This window comes from Bubalus kerabau, chromosome 3 (assembly GCF_029407905.1).
Source record: "Bubalus kerabau isolate K-KA32 ecotype Philippines breed swamp buffalo chromosome 3, PCC_UOA_SB_1v2, whole genome shotgun sequence".
Lineage (NCBI taxonomy): Eukaryota > Metazoa > Chordata > Mammalia > Artiodactyla > Bovidae > Bubalus > Bubalus kerabau.
The window spans coordinates 23,796,482-23,815,540 of record NC_073626.1 but is presented as its reverse complement, the minus strand read 5'-3'; the positions used below and the strand labels follow the sequence as shown (position 1 = coordinate 23,815,540).

Sequence of the window (19,059 nt, the reverse complement as noted above, 5' to 3'; positions counted from 1 at the left end):
ACCAAGGATCCTGGGACCCTGAATGCCCGTCCGTTTTTCAGGCTCTCTGGTTTCTGAATCCAGCACCAAAGAGGGAAACAGTCCAGGCCCCTAAGCTCTTGGAATCTCAGTTTTCCCTTCTGTCAAATGGGGACAAAAATGCCTGCCTGATTTAAAGATAGTTTATATAAAGCGCCTTAGTAGACACCTCAGAAACGGTAATTAATTTTTGTAAATAGCCCCCTGAGACTATCAGTTTGCTCAGATCCTGCCTGATCCAGGAAGCAAATGTAGGCCAGGTTGGGTCAGGGAAGTGCAGTTGCTCAGTCGTGTACAACACTTTCTGATTCCATTGATTGTAGTCTACCAGGGGATCGAACCCAGATCTCCCGCATTGCGGGCAGACGCTTTACCCTTTGAGCCACCCGGGAAGCTTTAGGGTCAGGGAGTCCTATTTAATGTTGAGCACCTGGCAAACGCCACTTGTATGCCAAACGCCCTCCCGGTGGGGCGGGAATCGGGAGGCGGGGAGGGTTTCACCCATTGCAGAGTCCTACAAAGGGGGTCTCATGAGGCCTTAAGTTTCGCCTTCTTCCACCCTGCAGAGCAGGTGCGCGCACCACGCGCCAAACTCAATACAGCAGCCGCTAAACCTAGGCTTTGCACCATTTCAGTTTCGGTTTCTCTGCCCCTGCTGCCCCACCCACCGCGACGGCCCGGGGATTTGCCCAGTGATCAGTGACGTAAGGGAACTAAGGCTCCCATTGGGAGGCGGCGTTCAGCAGCGACCAATCCGGGTGCTGGTCCGGGGGGAAATCTCGGTGGAGGGCTCCGGAAAGCCGGGAGATTATTAGGCGGGGACGCGCGGTCGCCCTGGGTGCAGGCGGAGGAGCTCGACCCGGAACTGACCGCTGCGGGAAAGATCGACCCCAGCTCGGGATTCGCGGCCCGGAGCTGGGGACCGGTGAGTAGGGGGTGCCCGGTGAGAAATGCTGCAGAGCAGCGGTCACACACGCGCCCCGGGGTCCGAGCGGCCGAACGTGGCTGAGCGGGCAGAATGGGGCCGGGCCGCCTGGCGCGCTCGGAAGAAGGGTGAAGTTCGCGCCGTCCTCCCTGCCGGCCTAATCCTCCTGCTTGGCTTGGGCCTCCATTCGCTCTCTCCTCGTGGGTCTTCCTCTCTTTCGCGTGTCCAGCTCGGGCACCCATCCATTCTTGTCTCCAGAGCCAGAAGTAATGGGGCCCAGATGACGGTCTCGTTGCTTCGAGCCGTGTAAACTGCCAGTCTGGCCCCAGGACCAAAGTCATGGTGTTTTTTGTTTTGTTTTTTTAATTGGTCAGAATAAACCGGTTTAGCCACGTATACCTGGAGCTTTGCATTCACTCCTTCCTCTGGCCCATTAGTTCAGCATTTTCCCTGCTGCTTTTCACCCTTAGAAAAGTGAGTAAATTTATCTTTGTGGAGCAAATGAGAAGCAAACACCTCCAAATTCCCAGTACATTCCAGAGTTTGGCACTACGACGGTTTGTGTGCGCTTCCTGAGAATGATATTGGTTCATTCAACAACAAATATCAGTGTCAGGGACCCTGAGCTAAAAATCATGATTCTTAGAGTTACCCCTGCCCCAAGTTTAAAAGAATCAACTTTTTAAAAAATTGACTTTATTTTGTACCTCAAATTGCAATTCCGTTTTTTTTTAAAAATAGACTCTATTTTTTAGAACAGTTTTAGATTTATAGAAAAATTGGGAAGCTAGTACAGAGTTCCCAGTACCCCCAAACCTTTCCCCCATTCATTTACTAATATCTTACATTAATATGGAACATTTCTTAATGATTAGTGAACCTGTACTGATACATTATTATTGGCCAACATACATACAGAATTCACATTTTCATAGTTTTTACCTAAGCACTTTTTTTGTCTCATGATTCTACCCAAGTTACCATATTCTAATTAGTTCTCATTATGCTCCCCTTGGCTGTGGCAGTTTCTCAAACTTTTTTTTATAATCTTGAGAGTTTGGAGGAATACTCCTCATATATATTATATTATGTTATATTATAGGCTGCCCCTAAGACTGGCTTACGGGTTATTGGGAGGAAGACCACAGAGGTAGATTGCCATTTTCATCACTTCACATCAAGGGAACATGCTTTATGACTTGATGCTGGTCTTGATTACCTGGCTGAGGTAGTGCTTGTCAGGCTTCTCCATTGTAAACTTTCTCCTCCCCCCTCCCCGACTCCTCCCTGCCATACTGTACTCTTTGGAAAGTAGTCAGACCCTGTGCAGAGGAGTGGGGAGTGTGCTCCACCCTTCTTAAGGGCAACTCTGTACCTGTGTTATTTGCAATTCTTCTGCATGAGAGATTTGTCTCTTTTGCCTTATTTATTAAGTTACTCATTTATTCTTATCAGCGTGGGCTCCTGGATATTTATTTTATACTCAGGGTTATAATTCAGTACTACTTCATTTTGTTGCAACTTTAGACACTGGGAGCTCTTTTCGGTTGGCTCCTGTGCTCTTTTCTAGGATGTATTTTTATAGTGTATTTTGCTGTTGAGAACACTTTTCACTTGTGTGACCTCACGTGAAGTCAGCTTGGCAAACTTGACATTATTCTTTCTTGTTAAGCGGTAAGGAAACTGAGGAGCAGAAAGTGGCTTCTTAGATGTCACTTCCCCCAAAGTGGGGAGAGAGTGACAGGCTGGGCTCAGACCACTGCAGAAGACCCTGCAACTGCAGTGGAGAGCCCATAGTTGGAATCGAGGCTTCTTGGGGTGACTTCAGACTAGTCTCTGAATAGAAAAAGACATGGAGAATGGGAAGAAATTAATTTTGAAAAGCAAAGGCTTATTGGCTGGCATCCAGAGTGAAGGACTCTGCCTGCAATGCGGGAGACCCGGGTTTGATCCCTGGGTCAGGAAGATCCCTTGGAAAAGGAAATGACAACCCACTCCAGTATTCTTGCCTAGATAATTCCATGGACAGAGGAACCTGGTGGGCTACAGTCCATGGGGTAGCAAAGAATTGGACACTACTGAGCAAGTAACACTCACTCACTCACTCAGAGTGAGTTCAAATTTGCCAGGTTGGTAGAAGTGCAGTGACCCTCCCCACCCCCCTACTCCCAAACTATATGCGTGAAGAGAGGAAATCTGGGCCAGGAGTGTCTAATCGGAGGGGAGCCCTTGGAGCCTCCTGCTGAAATGAGATTGCAAAGTGGGAAGGGGAGTGTGTTGACAGGAGAAAGAAGAAGATATGGGACTCTGGAATCATAGGATAACATTTAGCCTCACAAACATTTACAGACTTTGTGTCTGATATTGAAGATATGGAAAGATCAGTGAGACGTGACCCTTGGGTTCACATCCTGGTTGGGAGAAAGATGGGTAAAAATATCAATTAGGAAGCAGTGTGACTGTAGCTATAATAACAGCCTTTGTAGGAGCTTCCTGAGGGAGGGAATTCATTCAGCTCAGAGGTGGGATGCTCACCAGAAGGACCACAGATGCTGGGGCATGTCTAATTTAGGCTTTCAAGGATGAGCTGGAGCTGACAAACTCATGTACAGGAGCATGGGGTGGGGAGTAGGGGTGGTGAAGAAGGGGCTGTCTTTCTGGCTCACTGTCTCTAACATTAGGCTGAAGCAGGATTCAGGCCTGGTTGGTAAGTGGGGCCCAGATTATAGGGGGCCTGCGTGTCCTGCAGTACAGCTTTGACCTCAGGAGTTTTGAAGCAGGAGGGTGACAAGATGAATTGCACATGTTGGATGACCCTGGCAGCATTTTATACAAGATAGACGCTACATTTCATCAAATCTAAGATGTCATCCATTGTTTTATGTTTCACATAGAAAAAACCTTTTGCCAGTTATGTTGTGGCCTGTCAGTGACCACATTTGAAAGATGCAAACATGTGATGACATAGGTGTCTCAACTTTGATGTAAAGTAGTAACTCCCTAGCTGGTGGCTCAGGGCCCTCCTGCCTCTGGAGGTTGAATAAGACTGTCTCCACCTCACTAACCCATAGTTGTTGATTTCACTGACTCCATTTATGATCTTGAAAAAACAAAATTTGTTAAACTGGCTTTTTCCTGCCTAATGGCCAGTTGTCAAAACGAAAGAAACCAATTTGGTGACTCTTGATCTCAGCAGTGACTTTATGTTGCACAGTAAAAACGCTGGTGTCTCCAGTTCTACCTGGTTCCGTGGAATCACAGCCAGCTTCCGGTTTATTGAAGGGACAGAGGACCTGTCCACCCTGAGCAGAGGTGAATGGCCTCTGGTAGAAGGTAGTTCATGAAATGACTTCCTCAGGTTTCAGAATTCTCATTTGGGTAAAGGGAGTAGGGTGGACCATGCCATTGTGAAGACTTTTTCTGGCTCTTATTTCTATGGTTCTGTCCTTCCGAGAGCTAGGAATGGCAAGGAGAGTGATAGTTTTACCCCTTATTGTGGACATCTGTCGAGATCATCAGGCTATGCTGAAGGCACAAGTGATAGAAAGGGCAGAATCACAGGGGAGCGTGATAAGCTAGGGAGGGGTTTGCCAGAGGGTCAGTTGTGCGTTGGCTCGAAAGGCCTGGCTATGAGGTGTGAGTAGGTGTTCAGGTCCACCCGCTCTCGTGCAGGAACCGCACTGCCTGTCGAATGTGAGGAGAGGGTGCTTTCACTCAGCATCAGCAGTAACACGTGCCTCTTGACTTCTGTCAGCACACTCCTGTTTACAAAGCCCTTCCATTGAGATGACCTCATCGGCACCTCCTGACAAAGGAGCTGGTATTAGGGCCAGTTTTGCAGTTTGCCTGGGCGAACGAGGGAGTGTAGTGGACTGGGCCGAGGCGTCAGCACCAGACATTGCATCCTTGCCACGTGCTGTTGGGCAGGTTGCTTCCCTCCGTGAACCTCAGTTTCCTGAGGAGAGTATCCTGAGCATTAAATAACATGAGGTGTGTAAATGGCCAGTAAGGTGGATCCTACAGAAATACTGTCACCAAGACATTGTTCGTCACCAGGCTGTTGAACCCAAACCCGAACCTGGATTCAACCCAAGGTTTACACCTTGGATCTTACATGTTTTCAGCAATGCCAGGGTAAGCTGTCTTCAATAGTTGTTATGCATTTGCCATGGAGCCTATATAATGAAGCAATGGGATTGAACATAGAAATGTACCATGTTTCTTTTATTAGTTTCAGCAGACTGTCAAACAAATGCACATGCAATTAGCATTGCCTTCCAGTCCTCTGAATTTGATCGTTTGTTCAGCACCTGTGTCTTGAGCTTCTACAAATGTCAGACACAAACATCTGTCTATTGTGATTTCCAGGGTTTTTAGTAGTTACAGACCCTTGTACAGATTATTTTAAGAAGGATGGAAAATTCTAGCCCCTCACCTCAGAATTTTTCAGATTTTTATTTTTTCTTGTTGAACTATTTAAAAGTAAGTTGTAGTGGTATTATATTATACATGTGCATGAGTGCTCAGTCGTCCAGTCATGTCCAATTCTTTGTGACCCCATGGATTGATTGTAGGCCACTAGGCTCCTCTGTCCATGGAATTTTTCAGGCAAGAATACTGAAGTGGGTTGCCATTTCCTACTCCAGGGGATCTTCCTGACCCAGGGATCGAACCCGCATCTCTTACATCTCCTGTATCGGCAAAGTTCTTGGCGGGTTCTTTACCAGTAGCAACACCTGGAAAGCCCCTGTGCAGTCCTAAATCCTGCAGCATGCATAGCCTAAAAATATGGTCATTCTCATACATAACTTTAATAAATGCCATTAAAAATCAATAATAATTTCTCAATATGATCCAAAACTCAGTCTTTAGTCAAGTTTCTCCTAATTGTCCCGAAAGTGTTTTATAACTTTTTAAAAAAGCCAAGATCCAATCAAAGTTTTTGCATTTGGTTGTTATTTCCCTTTAGTCTATTTATATCAAGAACAATCCTGCTTTATTTTTCATAGCTTGACTTTTTAGAAGACCATGCCAGTTGTCTTGGGGAATGTCTCATGTTCTCGATTTATCTGATTATTTCCTGATGATGTGGTTTATAGCTCATCTCTGTCCCTTGTATTTTTGGTAAACTGAAGGTTAGGTCGAAAGATTTGATTCATTCTCGTCAAACATTTTTGGCAGGGCTACTGCAAAGGTGACATTGTACAGTTCCTGTGGCACCACACTGAGAAGCATATGCCAGTCCGTCCCTTTATGGACGATGCTGGATTTGGTCACTGGCTGAAGCCATCACCAGATCTCCCTTATCAAGGTACATTAGGGAGTAACCCACTGGGCGGTACCTTGGCACCATGGAACCGTCCTGTCCCCTGGTACCCTTCATCTCATGGTTTTAGCATCAGATGATGATCCTTGTCTTATATAGTGGGGGTTGCAATATGATTTTCTAATTCTATTATCCCTCCTACACTTTTTCACTGGTGTTCTTCCATAATCCCTGGACAGGTTTGTTCGTCTAGTACATATGTGATCATTCATATAATGTTGGGGTTTTAAAGATGCATCAAAGTCCAGCATGGGAGCCTGGATTAAGAACCCCTGCTCCAAGTGATGAGGGTATCAGGTTTTGTGTGGACTGGGAGCCATAGCTAAGCTCTTCATAGTCATTTGCAACAGAATTAATTTCCTAGCCCTAAAGATAAACACATGCCATCCCCCATTACCACAAAAGAAACAAATAACCTCAACCTTTGAACTTTCAAGCCCCTAGCAAAGTGATTGCTGAAGGCTCCAGTGCCCACAGGAATCACCAACACTGCCGCCCACCAGTCCCAACCTTGTGTTGGGACGACAGAGGATGAGATGGCTGGATGGCATCACCAACTTGATGGATATGAGTTTGAGCAAGCCCTAGGAGTTGGTGATGGACAGGGAAGCCTGGCGTGCTGCAGCCCATGAGGTTGCAGAGAGTCAGACATGACTGAGCAACTGAACTGAACCTTGTGTTACATTTCCGAGTGCTGGGTTAGGCTCACTTCCTCAACAGACAAACCAGGGAGTTGCACCAGGCAATTCCTAGACTTTTTACCATCCTTATTAACATTCTAAAAACTTTATTACCTGCATTTACCAGTTAAATTCTTATAATCATTTCATTTGAGCTTTGTAGGTACAGGTCTTTTCCACACCCGTTACATCTCTTAAAGTCACGCATTTCTAAATCTGTTGGAGCTTCTGGTTGGAGTTCATTGTCAGTAGTAAAATAATCCCTTACATTTGTACAGTACTTTCACTTTATAAAGCACTTTTTATATATTGCTGTGTTAGATCCTCAAGTAGACTTTGTATTCCTGTGTTGTTTTCTCTTTGGGGCTTTATTTCTAGCTCGTTCGTGTCAGTACGTGAAAGAAATTGAAGGCCACTGAACTCGGTTGTAATGAACTTTCATGTACATAATAAGTAATCAGATTGATTTGCCTGTGGTTCCAAGGGCTTCATTCCAGCCTGGCAGTTACCTGTGTGCCCTGTCTGCTGGCTGTCTTCCCAGAGACTGCACCGGTGGCCTACCATGGATCTCTCCACGAGACTTTAACTCTGGAGCCCATGTGTCACTGTGGCGTTTCATCCACTTCCTCTCTTGCTGCCACTTTAAATTTCCACTCTTGCTTTTCTTGTGCTTTGAATACGCACTGGATTTGGGAGCCAAGGGTTCTGGATTCTCTTCTAGATTCCCCCTCAATACCACGCTTATGCCTAATACTTCTAGCATAATTCTTTTACTCAATCCATGTAGAAACCCCTTGAAGGTAAGTATGACTCTCCCCATTTTATGGATGGATAAACTGAGGCTCAGAGTACTTAAATGAGTTTTCTCTTGTCACACAGTGTAAGGGCAGGAGGCAGCTGTTGGTTTAGGTGTGCTGAGGCTCCTAACCTCAGACAGGAGGTGCACCAAGGCTGCAGAGGTAAACAGAACTAAAGTCCTCTGTGCTCAACTTCTGTGCTCCCTCTGAGGGCCACGCTCTCATCCGCACATCCCTGTCAGAGCCACCTGAAGGTTCCTCCCACATTGGTTTCAGTCACCCTTGTTAGCAGTAGAGCGGCCAGGCCAGCTGCATGGAGGGGCACAGCTGAGACCAAGTCCATTGTGGCCCGGCAGTGCTCTGCCAGCAGACTGCGTAGGTAGGGACCAACTCTCTAGGGCAAGTGAACCCAGTCAAAAACTCACACAGCCCAGGGAAACATCTATAAAGGAGGACACCTGAACTCAACCTCGTGATGCTCCTTGAGTCTTAGTAAAGAACCTCAGTGCACTTAGTCTTTGCAACCTGAAGTCTGCAGGGCAAACAAAGGAGTCTCTTGACTCTGTCAAGGCCCCTCATGAACAGTTGTGCAGCCCATGCACTGCACAAGTCAGGGAGCACTGTGCACATAGTAGGTGTTGTAGATTTGTATATTATGACAGTTCAGCAGGTAGTTATCTGGTGTCTTGTTCTCATAATCGGTGCATTAGAGCAATTTTCCAGCAGATGGAAGGAAAGGGTCTGGAGGTAGGAGTGTGTTCCCAAGAGTATGGCATGGGCTGGTACCTGCACTGCTCTCCCTTCTTCCAAGCTACACACTCTGGGCCTCAGTTTCCTCATCTGTAAAATGAGGGCATTGGACTTGAGGATCAGTAAGGTCCTTTCCCTCTGATTCTGGGGGAGCCTCATAGGAGCTGCAATTGACTGGTCGATTGCTTGGGCATGCAGCCCCATGTGAGGCTGCCACTCCTGCCCCTCTGCTGGGCCTGCTGTTGACTCCGTGTCTGGTCCCCAAGGAGGAGAAGTCCCAGCCGGTGAACAGGGGTCCCTCTGAGTTCGGGATACCATGGCCGCGTCGGCACCGCTGCGGAGTCTGGAAGAGGAGGTGACCTGCTCCATCTGCCTCGATTACCTGCGGGACCCAGTGACCATTGACTGTGGCCACGTCTTCTGCCGCAGCTGTACCACTGACATCCGCTCCGTCTCAGGGGGCCGCCCCGTCTGCCCCCTGTGCAAGAAGCCTTTTAAGAAGGAGAATATCCGGCCAGTGTGGCAGCTGGCCAGCCTGGTGGAGAACATTGAGCGGCTGAAGGTGGACAGGGGCCGGCAGCCGGGGGAGGCGGCCCAGGAGCAGGCGGATGCGAGGCTGTGCGAGCGGCACCGGGAGAAGCTGCACTACTACTGCGAGGACGACGGCAAGCTGCTGTGCGTCATGTGCCGGGAGTCCCGGGAGCACAGGCCGCACTCGGCCGTCCTGGTGGAGAAGGCGGCCCAGCCCCACAGGGTAAGCCCTCCGCTCCCCCGCAGGGAGGGATGCTCTGCTCGGCGCCCACCCGGAGGCGAGGCCTGGCGCAGGCCCCTTGGAAGGCTTCTCGCTGGCCAGGGACTCGGCCCGAGCCCACCCTCCTGCCTCAGCCCAGAGCATCCCCACTGCTTGTCTTTCTGCAGGAAAAAATCCTGAACCACCTGAGTACCCTAAGGAGAGACAGAGACAAAATTCAGGGCTTTCAGGCCAAGGGCGAAGCTGATATCCTGGCTGCACTGGTAAGTGAGGCTGTCGAGGGAGAGAGAGCCCTGAGGCAGGAGATTGGCCGTGCAGAGCAGGAGCTCTTGAGCTTGTAGAGACACAGCTGGGAGGCCCCGGGCTCCCTGGGAGAGGAGCCCCGACTGGACTGGCAGTGGGAGACCTGGGTTTTGGCCCACGCCCTGCCAGTCTGAGGTCTGCGGGCTTGGCCTGCTTCCTCATCTCACAAGTGAGGGGTTGCCTGGATGTCGGCTAAGGTCCTTCTTCTGTGATTCACCTCAGCTGCAGGGCCTGTTTGCTCAGCAGAGTCAGGGTGTCAGGAACTGAGGAAGGCCTGGCCTTGTCCTTCCTTTCAAAGAGCGGGAGACATGATTCCTGAGAGTGAGGGGAGCCAGAGGGTTTGGAAGGAGGGAACTGGCTCCAGGAGGAGAACTGAGAGGGGTGGGCTTGGCCAGGCCTGACCAGCTCTGAGGACGCTGTGTGTAGTGAGTCTATGGTTGCCTGTAGTCGGGAAACAGAGGCAGTGCATCGAGTGCTTGGTTAGAGAAGCGATCAGGAAGGGAAAAAACTGATAGTTGATTCCAGTTTTCTGGGGCAGAGTCTGTTGGGGAAGCAGGCACTGGAGGGTGGAGGGATGTTGGGGCCAGTCCATGAAATGAGCAGGTGGGCCCCGGAAGAGGGACGGTGAGGCAGGAGACGGCCCAGCCCGAGCAGTGCCTCCAGGCGCCCCGTGTGCGAAGATGCTGACCAGGTCCCAGCCTGGACTCAGGGAAATTGGGAGAGAAGAAAGGACGTGGTCCTGGTTGTAGACATTCCAGAGTTTGACTGAGGAAAGAGGAGATAGTCCTGTCTGGCAAGGGTAGTGTGCACGCAGATATTTTACACGTACTGGGGAGGATTCTGAAGAGAGGGTTAGTCAGGCTTGAATAAAATTAATCAAGGGCAACGTCCTGGAAGAGGCAGCACACGCCAGTTGGAAACTGTGTTGGCTCATAGTGTTCTCAGAGGGCCCCGGAACATACTGGTTTACCTAGAAGAGCTGATGGCAGGCACTCAGGCTTCCAGTCCCGTGAGGGGACTGACCTGGCTGACTTATATGTCTTCCCTGAGGAAAGGAGGTTGGCCCAGGAAGGCGAAGAGCCAGCGTGTGCACCCCACGCAGATCATGGAGGGGCCTTCCCCTCCAGGGCGGCGGTGTCACCCCCTTCTCCCCCTTCCCACCCTGCAGAAGAAGCTCCAGGACCAGAGGCAGTGCATCGTGGCTGAGTTTGAGCAGGGCCACCAGTTCCTGAGGGAGCGGGAACAGCACCTGCTGGGCCAGCTGGCGAAGCTGGAGCAGGAGCTCACAGAGGGCAGGGAGAAGTTCAAGACCAGGGGCGTCGGGGAGCTTGCCCGGCTGGCGCAGGTCATCTCCGAGCTGGAGGGCAAAGCGCAGCAGCCAGCTGCAGAGCTCATGCAGGTGAGAGACCTCCCTGGGGCAGGGAGCCGGGCAACCAGGATGGCAGGCATGGCCCTGCCTCTCCCTCAGGGGACCTTGGAGAGTCTCTTCTTCCCGGGGCCTCTGTTTTCTCATCTGAAGCATGGAGATGATGATCCTTATCCCCACCACTCACTGCAGCGATTGCATGAGCGTAAAATGAGACAGTTGGCACAGTGTCACTTCAAAAAGTAAACTTTCTACGAACAAGAGTTTACAGTCTTGAGAAGTGCTGTAGAAATGAAGGAGAAGCTTATTAGTATTTTCATTACTGTCCTCCATTCTCATTACTGCTATCACAAGCGTGTCTTCCAAAGTCACTGGCAGATACTGGTCAGGGGGAGGATTTTTATGGTTCTGGAGATGAAGCCTGTGGGGTCGGGGGTGGCTGAGGGATGGCTGAATGGCGGCTTCTCTTAAGAACCCAGAGGATCTGGAGGAGAGGGGCAGCTGGGGAAGGGAGTCCGAAGGCAGAGGTTTTCTCTGGGCCTGTGACATCAGCCTCAGGGAATCGGGTGGAGAGCAGGCAGGGTACCTCTGGGACACCTCCTGGAGGAGGCAGCTTTGATGCTGAAAAAGGGAGGGTCATGGGTTGGAATCCTGGATGGTTGCTAAGTTGAAATGACACTACAACCCCTTCCACCGGGAGCCTCCCAAAGGAGTCACACTGCCTTCAACAGGGCTTTGAACTGCCTTTGGGTGGAGCATGCGTGATCCCTCTGCCCTCTGCCCCACAAGGCCTGTATAATGAGCTCCTCCACTTGCATGGTGGGGGTGGCTGGCCTGTCTGTCGGCAGCGGGACCACCCAGGACGTCTAGGGAAACGCTGGCCCTGGCCCGTGGCAGGGCAAGCCGGTGGTGGGACGTTGGGGGAGATGGTGAGACCCCCAGGTACGTGTACCGCACAGGTGGCCTCTGTCTGCCTCTCTGTCATTGTGGATTCTGACTCAAGCATTGGGAGCTCTTCCACTCCAGCCCTCAGTGATGAAGTCTCAGAGGACCAGAGGGTGGAAGAGTTCGTCCCAGGCCATGGGGCAGATCAGGAAGTGAGTCAGAGCTCCAGCCCAGGTGTCCTGACTCCCAGGCCTCTGGCCTCTTGCTCTTCTTTTCTCTCACTTTGCCCAGAATGTCTCTCTGGCTCCTTCCTTTCCTCCTCTGTCATTCTGTTCCCTCAGGTTTGTCTCTCTGACTAGATCACTTGCTGTCTCCCCTCTCTCTCTCTCCCTCCCCTTCAGGGTGCATGTCCTGCCTCTCCCCACAGCCGCCAGCCACTGCCACCGTGTGGGTGTGCACTTGTTGTGCAACAGAGAGGGGCACAGCTAGGGTGCTGGGGCGCGGGGATCCGGTTGCATCTGCCCAGAGGGGAGCTTTTCCCCAGTCCTCCTGGAAGAGCTTTGTGTACCGACAGAGGCCCAGCCTTCAGAGCCTCTGAGACCACTCAGATAGAAGGCACCCCTGGGGCCAGGTGGGAGGGGAGAGGGAGAAAAAGTGGGTGTCTGCTGGAGGTCAGCGCGGCAGTGTGGCGCTGGTGGGTTTTGCCGGTGTGTGTTTGGGTCTGCCTTTGCTGAAGGGAATGGGACGGCTAACTCCTGCCCTGGCATTAGTATTTCCCCAGAGATGACTGTCAGTGGACAGTAAGGATGAGGCCCTACTAAGATGGGGGTCCTGATCCAAAATCTGGTAAAGAAATACAGGTGAGGGACAAGCAGCAGGACAGGAGATAAATACAGAGGCCTTTTGAACAGGAAAGATCTCTGGAGCGGCACTGTCAGGAGGAGGTTTAAGGGAGCTAGGGGAGTGGGGAGCACCTCGAGGGTACCAGGAACCAGCTCCTTGGTTCAGCCCAGGGTGGGCCTTGCAGGGTCGAGTGGCAATTGGTGACTCTGCCTTCCACTGTTGGGCACCATCCACACCCATGAAGAACCTTCGGGTTCTTACTACCCAGCATTGCTGTGACTCCTGCCCCAGGCTTACTGCTCTGACTACCTCTTTCACCACAGCCCCAGGAGCTGGAGGTGCTGGGGGAGGCCTCCAGGAGCCATGGGCGGGTGGCTTCCCTGTGGAGGCCCCGAGTGTGAGGCTGCAGGTCATCTCAGGACTCCCAGGTCTCCCCTTGTGCAGCCTTTGGGAGAAGGGCTCCTGCACTGGTGCTCTGGGTCCTGTCCTCTCTGGGCGGCTCACAGCCTGCCCTTAGATGTGCCTCAGTCTCTGTGAGACTGCAGTAGTAACTCCTGTGTCCCACCATCCACGCTCTTAGCTCCCTAATCTTGCCCACCTCCTGCCCTTTTATTTGCCTTTTTATGCCACGTATCCCTTGTGGCTCAGCTGGTAAAGAATCCTCCTGTAATGTGGGAGGCCTGGGTTCGATCCCTGGGTTGGGAAGATCCCCTGGAGGAGGGAAAGACTACCCATTCCAGTATTCTGGTCTGGAGAATTCCACAGGTTGTATAGTTCATGGAGTCAAAAAGAGTTGGACACGACTGAGTGACTTTTACTTTCCTGGCAGAGCTGTTGTCTCAGATTTATCACCACTCTGGAACTGGCTTGGACTTGTTTTGAGGGGCCGAGTAGAAAGGCAACAAGTCTCTGGGCAGTTGCTTCACGGTGGCACACCCATGTAGCTCTCACCTGTTTGATGGCCTCTTGGGAGCAAGACCCTAAGTTCTTCAGGAGAATTTGCTGAAACAGTCCGCTGTAGGCACAATTCGGTGATTTCATTTGTTTCCAAATTTCACTCTCTCAGAGGTCACTCTGCCCCCACCCTTACCCACTCCCCCTCCAGGCTCCTCTCTTCCTATAACACTCATCACTTAATGGCATCATCTAATGGATTTGTTAGGTTGAGTCTTTGCTCTCTGCTTCCCCCTGTTAAGAGATTTGTGTCTCTTTTTTTTCTTGCTCTATCCCCACTTCTGGAGTGGCACCTGACACACAGGAAGCACTTAATATTTGTGGAATACGTGAAAGGAAAGCAAAAATTAAAAAATAAAGTGTTATGGAGGCTTTAGACTCACAAAAAGGAAATAACCAGCATCTCACAAGAACCCCCTCCCCATTCTACCATGTCCCGCCACTCAGGTAGCACCATTCTCCATCCTGCACAGACTGTGGCCTGTCTGTAGTTGTCCTTTAGCAGTATGCCCAATCTGTCCCACACCTGGTGTGTGCTGCCTCCCTGGCCACACTGTACTGCCCTAGTCAGGGCATCGTTACTCTTGCCGGTCCACAAAACAGTCTCCAGACTGTCCTCCGTGTTGGTATTGCTTCTCTTAATCCATTCTGTACAGGATGGCCAAGAGCTTGATCACTTAGCATGTGATGTAAAATGTACCAAACAAGTTATTTCTCTCCCAGTGACAGTTCAGACACGAGGGGTCTAGAGCTGTCAGGGCAGCTGTCCATGTGGTCAGCCAGGGAGCTGGTTACTTTCATCTGGTGGCTTCACTAACCTTAAGGGATGTTGTCCTCAGCTGTATAGCCAAAGTTGGGCTCACCCTTGTTTCCAAAACTGAACCAAACAAAAAGGGGAAGAAGAATGGAATTTTTTTTTTTAAGGGCACAACCCCAAAATTATAGCCATTGCTTCTTTTTCATCTCATTGGCTACAACTTAGTCACATGACCACACCTGGTTACAAAGGGATCTGGGAAATGTAGTCTTTGGTAATGCTCTGCCCAGCTGTTACTTCACAGATTCTGTTACTATAAGGAAGAAGGGGAGAATGGATTCTAGAGGGTTCTTAGCAGTCTCAGTCACTTTGAAGCAGATCACATACAATAACTCCCCTATTTGAAACTCTTTGGTGGCTTTCTTCTGAATGTGGCACAGAATTTGAACTCCTTACTGTGCCTACCCAGCCCTGCATGATTCGGCCCCTGCCACCTTTGCCAAGCCCTTGCGCACCCTGCTTTCCTCCCACTCTTCACGTCTGAGCACAAGTGTCATCCTCTCAGAGAAATTGGCTCAGTCATGCCCTGGCCCCCCTCCATTCGCTCTGTCATTGTGATTATTTTGTTTGTTTTCTGTTTTATCCTTTGCTGCTGCTAGAATGTCAGCTTCATAAGGGAAAAACTGTATTTGTTCATTGATGCAGCCTGGTCTCTAATAGTGTTGATACATATGAATGAAGTGTTTAATTCACACTGATGCTTTTGCTTTCTTCCCTTCCAGGACACCAGAGACTTCTTAAACAGGTAACAGAGTTTCGTTTTCACAGTGCACCTCATTCCCTTGCGCCCGTGTCCCTTCCCTTGTTCCTTGGCCATGATCCGAATTAGTAGCATGTGATACGGGGTTAGAGGTACCCACATCCCAGGGTTCATCACAACGACCTTGTCTCCTGGAAGCAAGTGCGCATCCTTGAGAACTGGTGGAGACTTGGTCTGTACTAGGGCAAGTTCTCTGTGTAATCTCCACTCCTGGGCCCACTATCCGCGTCTGCGACCGGACAGGATGGTTCAAGGACACGCCTTGGTAGACAAAAGGGCTCTGGATGTTGAGTCTGCTGGTGGTTGTCAGTCCTGGCTCAGCCTTGGACTGAGTACCTTTGAGGGCCTGTTTCTCTGTTACCTGGGATAATCATACCTATCCCTCCTCCTTCATAAATTGTCACGAAGGTTGAGAGAAGTGTAAGAGGAGCTAAGTAACAGGTTTGTCTGTCATCTCAGGTATCCACGGAAGAAGTTCTGGATTGGGAAACCCATTGCTCGAGTAGTTAAAAAAAAGACAGGAGAGTTCTCAGATAAACTTCAGTCTCTGCAGCGGGGCCTGCGAGAATTCCAGGGTAAGGGTTGGGGAGGGTCTTGGGGTGGGATCAGGATTGGGTGCTGCTTTGAGAAGAGGGTACCTAGTTCCTTATTGTGTGTCTCTGACCTCATTCCTCTGAGATCTCCTGGGGTTTTCTTTCTCCGTCTTCTTCACGGATGGACCCTTGGCACAAAATTAGTACTGACAATTACTGTGAGAAATAGGCTCCTAAGTTTGCTGAGCTCAAGGGTCATTGCTGTCCATTTTTCCTCTCCAGGGAAGCTGCTGAGAGACTTAGAATATAAGACCGGTGAGTATCCAAAGGGTTGTTCTCAGAGTGCTTCCCACAGGGTCCTGCTGCCCCCGCCTGCCCGCCCTCCCGTCCAGCAGGGCAGTCTCCCAGCCGCACATCTGCAGCCCCGCCTGTATTTTCTGACCCGTCTGCTGCTCTTCAGGCGGGAGGAGAGGGCTCCGCTTGATAGTCTGGCCCCTCCTGCCCCAAGGTTGGCTATTTTGTCCTCAGAGGTCCTGCCACCAGTCCTTTGACTGAGTCCCTGTGACTGACTTCTCATCTGCCTGATCACGTGGCTCCTGTATTCGGAGCAAACTGCCGTGGCTTCGTAAGACCAGAGACCTCTCTGTCCCAGGCCCCACCGTGTGCTCCCTCGCCCTGCCTTCACTGAAGACCCACGGGGGGCCTGCTCACACTGCCACAGGTGTGGCACATACCCCTTGGATCATGCAGCGTGGCAGCCCTGCCGTGGAGACTGGGGTCCCCTCCCGGCCTGCTGGTGACACCGTTGCTTCTTCCTCTGTCCCCACAGTGAGCGTCACCCTTGACCCACAGTCGGCCAGTGGGTACCTGCAGCTGTCAGAGGACTGGAAGTGCGTGACCTACAGCGGCCTGTACCAGGGCGCGTACCTGTACCCCCAGCAGTTTGACTGTGAGCCGGGGGTGCTGGGCAGTAAAGGCTTCACCTGGGGCAAGGTCTACTGGGAGGTGGAGGTGGAGAGGGAGGGCTGGTCCGAGGATGAAGACGAGGGGGACGAGGCGGAAGAAGGGGAGGAGGAGGAGGAGGAAGAGGAGGCCGGCTACCGGGACGGATACGACGACTGGGAGACGGACGAGGATGAGGAGTCGCTGGGGGATGAAGAGGAAGAAGCGGAGGAGGAGGAGGAGGAAGTTCTGGAAAGCTGCTTGGTGGGGGTGGCCAGAGACTCGGTGAAGAGGAAGGGAGACCTCTCCCTGCGGCCGGAGGACGGTGTGTGGGCGCTGCGCCTCTCCTCCGCGGGCATCTGGGCCAACACCAGCCCTGAGGCTGAGCTCTTCCCAGCGCTGCGGCCCCGGAGAGTGGGCATCGCCCTGGATTACGAAGGGGGCACCGTGACTTTCACCAACGCGGAGTCACAAGAACTCATCTACACCTTCACTGCCACCTTCACCCGGCGCCTGCTCCCCTTCCTGTGGCTCAAGTGGCCGGGAACACGCCTCCTGCTGAGACCCTGAGCCCCAGCTCTGGGCCCACACCCACTGACGCTTCTCTTCTCTGGAATTCCGGGTTCTGTGACAGGAGAGGCGATGTCTGACCGGAGCACCTGGAGTAGGCGAGGGAAGGGGCCCGATGTCTGCTGCCGTTCCCTCCCTGTGGCTGTGGCCCCTTTGGGACCTCTTCAGTGCTCTTCCATCCATCCTGCCCTGGGGCTCTTCTCCCTGCTCCTGGGGTTCCTGTGCTGACTTCTGACTCTGAAGTCCACGAGGGCTCCTCTCTCCTCCTCCCCACTGCCTTTGACCCAGCTCTGCCCTCCCTCGCCCCAAATGGCATCCTGTACCAGCTGTTCTTGGAAAAGACCAGTTGACTATTACCCCCAAGGCCATTTTACTGCCCTCCAATCCCATGGCTTCCCCTTTGCCCAAATCCCCTTCTGCTGCCTGTCTCCGTAGCACTTTGAGCACGCCTCCTGCCACCCCAACTCAGAGTTAAATGTACATGAAAATGTCCAGGTCAGTTAAGCCGCCTGGAGTGCAAGTAGAAAGCATCTCCTTTTAAGGTACAGGGCAGAGTCCATGCTTCTCTGAGACCAGGGCTGAGGTTTCCATCACTAGGAGGCGGGGCTCCCTGAAGCCATCTGTGGTCTCAGGGGAATGAATCTAGATACATATATCTTTGGGGTAACAGTTGTGGTCGGTGGTCAGTAAATTATCTCTGTGAGTTGGTCCTTGTGAGGAGAGTCTCTAAAAGAATCCAGAATATCCTGCTCTTGGTCGGTTCATATAGAAGCACCAACGCAAGTATCCAGTCAAAACCTCCCCTGCCTTGGAAGCCCTGGTGGGTGCTACAGCGGGATATTAAGCTTCTGTCACTAGCTTTCCTCGACATCCAGATTTTCCTAGGTGTGAGGCTGTGAGAAGGGCAGCAAGGGTCCCCAGCAACGCCCCAGGTCTGCCTGTCAAGAGAGGGATCAGAGCATATCCTCGTTGCCCATGGGCCCAGCCCCCAGTCCCAGCCTCTGTCTGGGCTCCGCTCATGCCCACAGTTCAGCACAAGCTTGTGCTCCAGCCAGATTACCTCGCAGCCTTTATTCTTATCCATTCCAGGCATTTTGCCAATCTCCCGCTGACTAATTTTAACCCCTCCCCTGCTCTAGGAGACTGTTCCCAGCTGCTGTGGATCTCGGGGTCTCTTAGCTGCCTCATTGTCTGAAGTTGCGCTCTTTGTATATTTCACATGCTGCCTGAGTCATGTGTACATTCTGATTTCTGCCTCTAGTTTTGTAAGCTCATCAAGGACGGATACCATGTCTTCTACTTCTCTTGTATTCTCCATGACACCTAGTTCAGTGCTGCGCACAGAGTAGGTGCTCAATAAAAACTTGTTGAATGAACAGCCTGGATTCATATATATTTAATTGTGACTCAGATATCACCAGACCTTCACAGTCTGTGGCCACACAAAGGTTCCATTGATAGGAACCTTGGCAGTAGGCCAGGGTTTTTCTACGGTGCCTCTTCTGGGTCCTTTAAAACTGCAGCTTTGCTCACTGCCCTCAGCCTGCACACACATGCTGTCATTGCTGGAAGTCCCCAAAGAAGAGCTTCGCCTGGGGCACAGACCACCCAATGCCAAGGTTCCAGCTTGTTCTTCCTCTCCTGCAGTGGTGACCCAGTGCTGAAATCTAGCTTCTGTAGAGCAGGGGCTCCCATGAGAAGGGTGACATCTGTACAGCACCCCCACAATCCTTCCCTGAAAAAGAAGAGTGCCCACAGAGATATAACCTACAGAGCCAGTTCTCCCTCCTGACATTCAGTTGTTTCACCATTTCTTGTCTGCTCTTTTTTGATTTTTTA

General features: G+C 51.3%; 1 protein-coding gene across 1 annotated transcript; it reads left to right on the top strand.

The window, feature by feature from the left end:
• Positions 1-689: 689 nt before the first annotated feature.
• TRIM26 (tripartite motif containing 26) lies at positions 690-18,598 on the top strand. Its single transcript, XM_055570996.1, has 8 exons — positions 690-943; positions 8,763-9,250; positions 9,415-9,510; positions 10,719-10,949; positions 15,138-15,160; positions 15,635-15,750; positions 15,991-16,023; positions 16,538-18,598. Exons 2-8 carry the CDS (start codon positions 8,813-8,815, stop codon positions 17,218-17,220), a joined length of 1,620 nt encoding a protein of 539 aa, XP_055426971.1. The 5' UTR covers positions 690-943; positions 8,763-8,812; the 3' UTR covers positions 17,221-18,598.
• The last annotated feature ends 461 nt before the right edge of the window (positions 18,599-19,059 follow it).

Bases quoted from the DNA above. Each gene is read 5' to 3' on its own strand.
- TRIM26 (XM_055570996.1), top strand. From the start codon at position 8,813: ATGGCCGCGTCGGCACCGCTGCGGAGTCTGGAAGAGGAGGTGACCTGC. The intron at 9,511-10,718 runs GTAAGTGAGGCT...CCCACCCTGCAG, and splicing joins CTGATATCCTGGCTGCACTG to AAGAAGCTCCAGGACCAGAG. The intron at 15,751-15,990 runs GTAAGGGTTGGG...TTTCCTCTCCAG, and splicing joins GGGCCTGCGAGAATTCCAGG to GGAAGCTGCTGAGAGACTTA.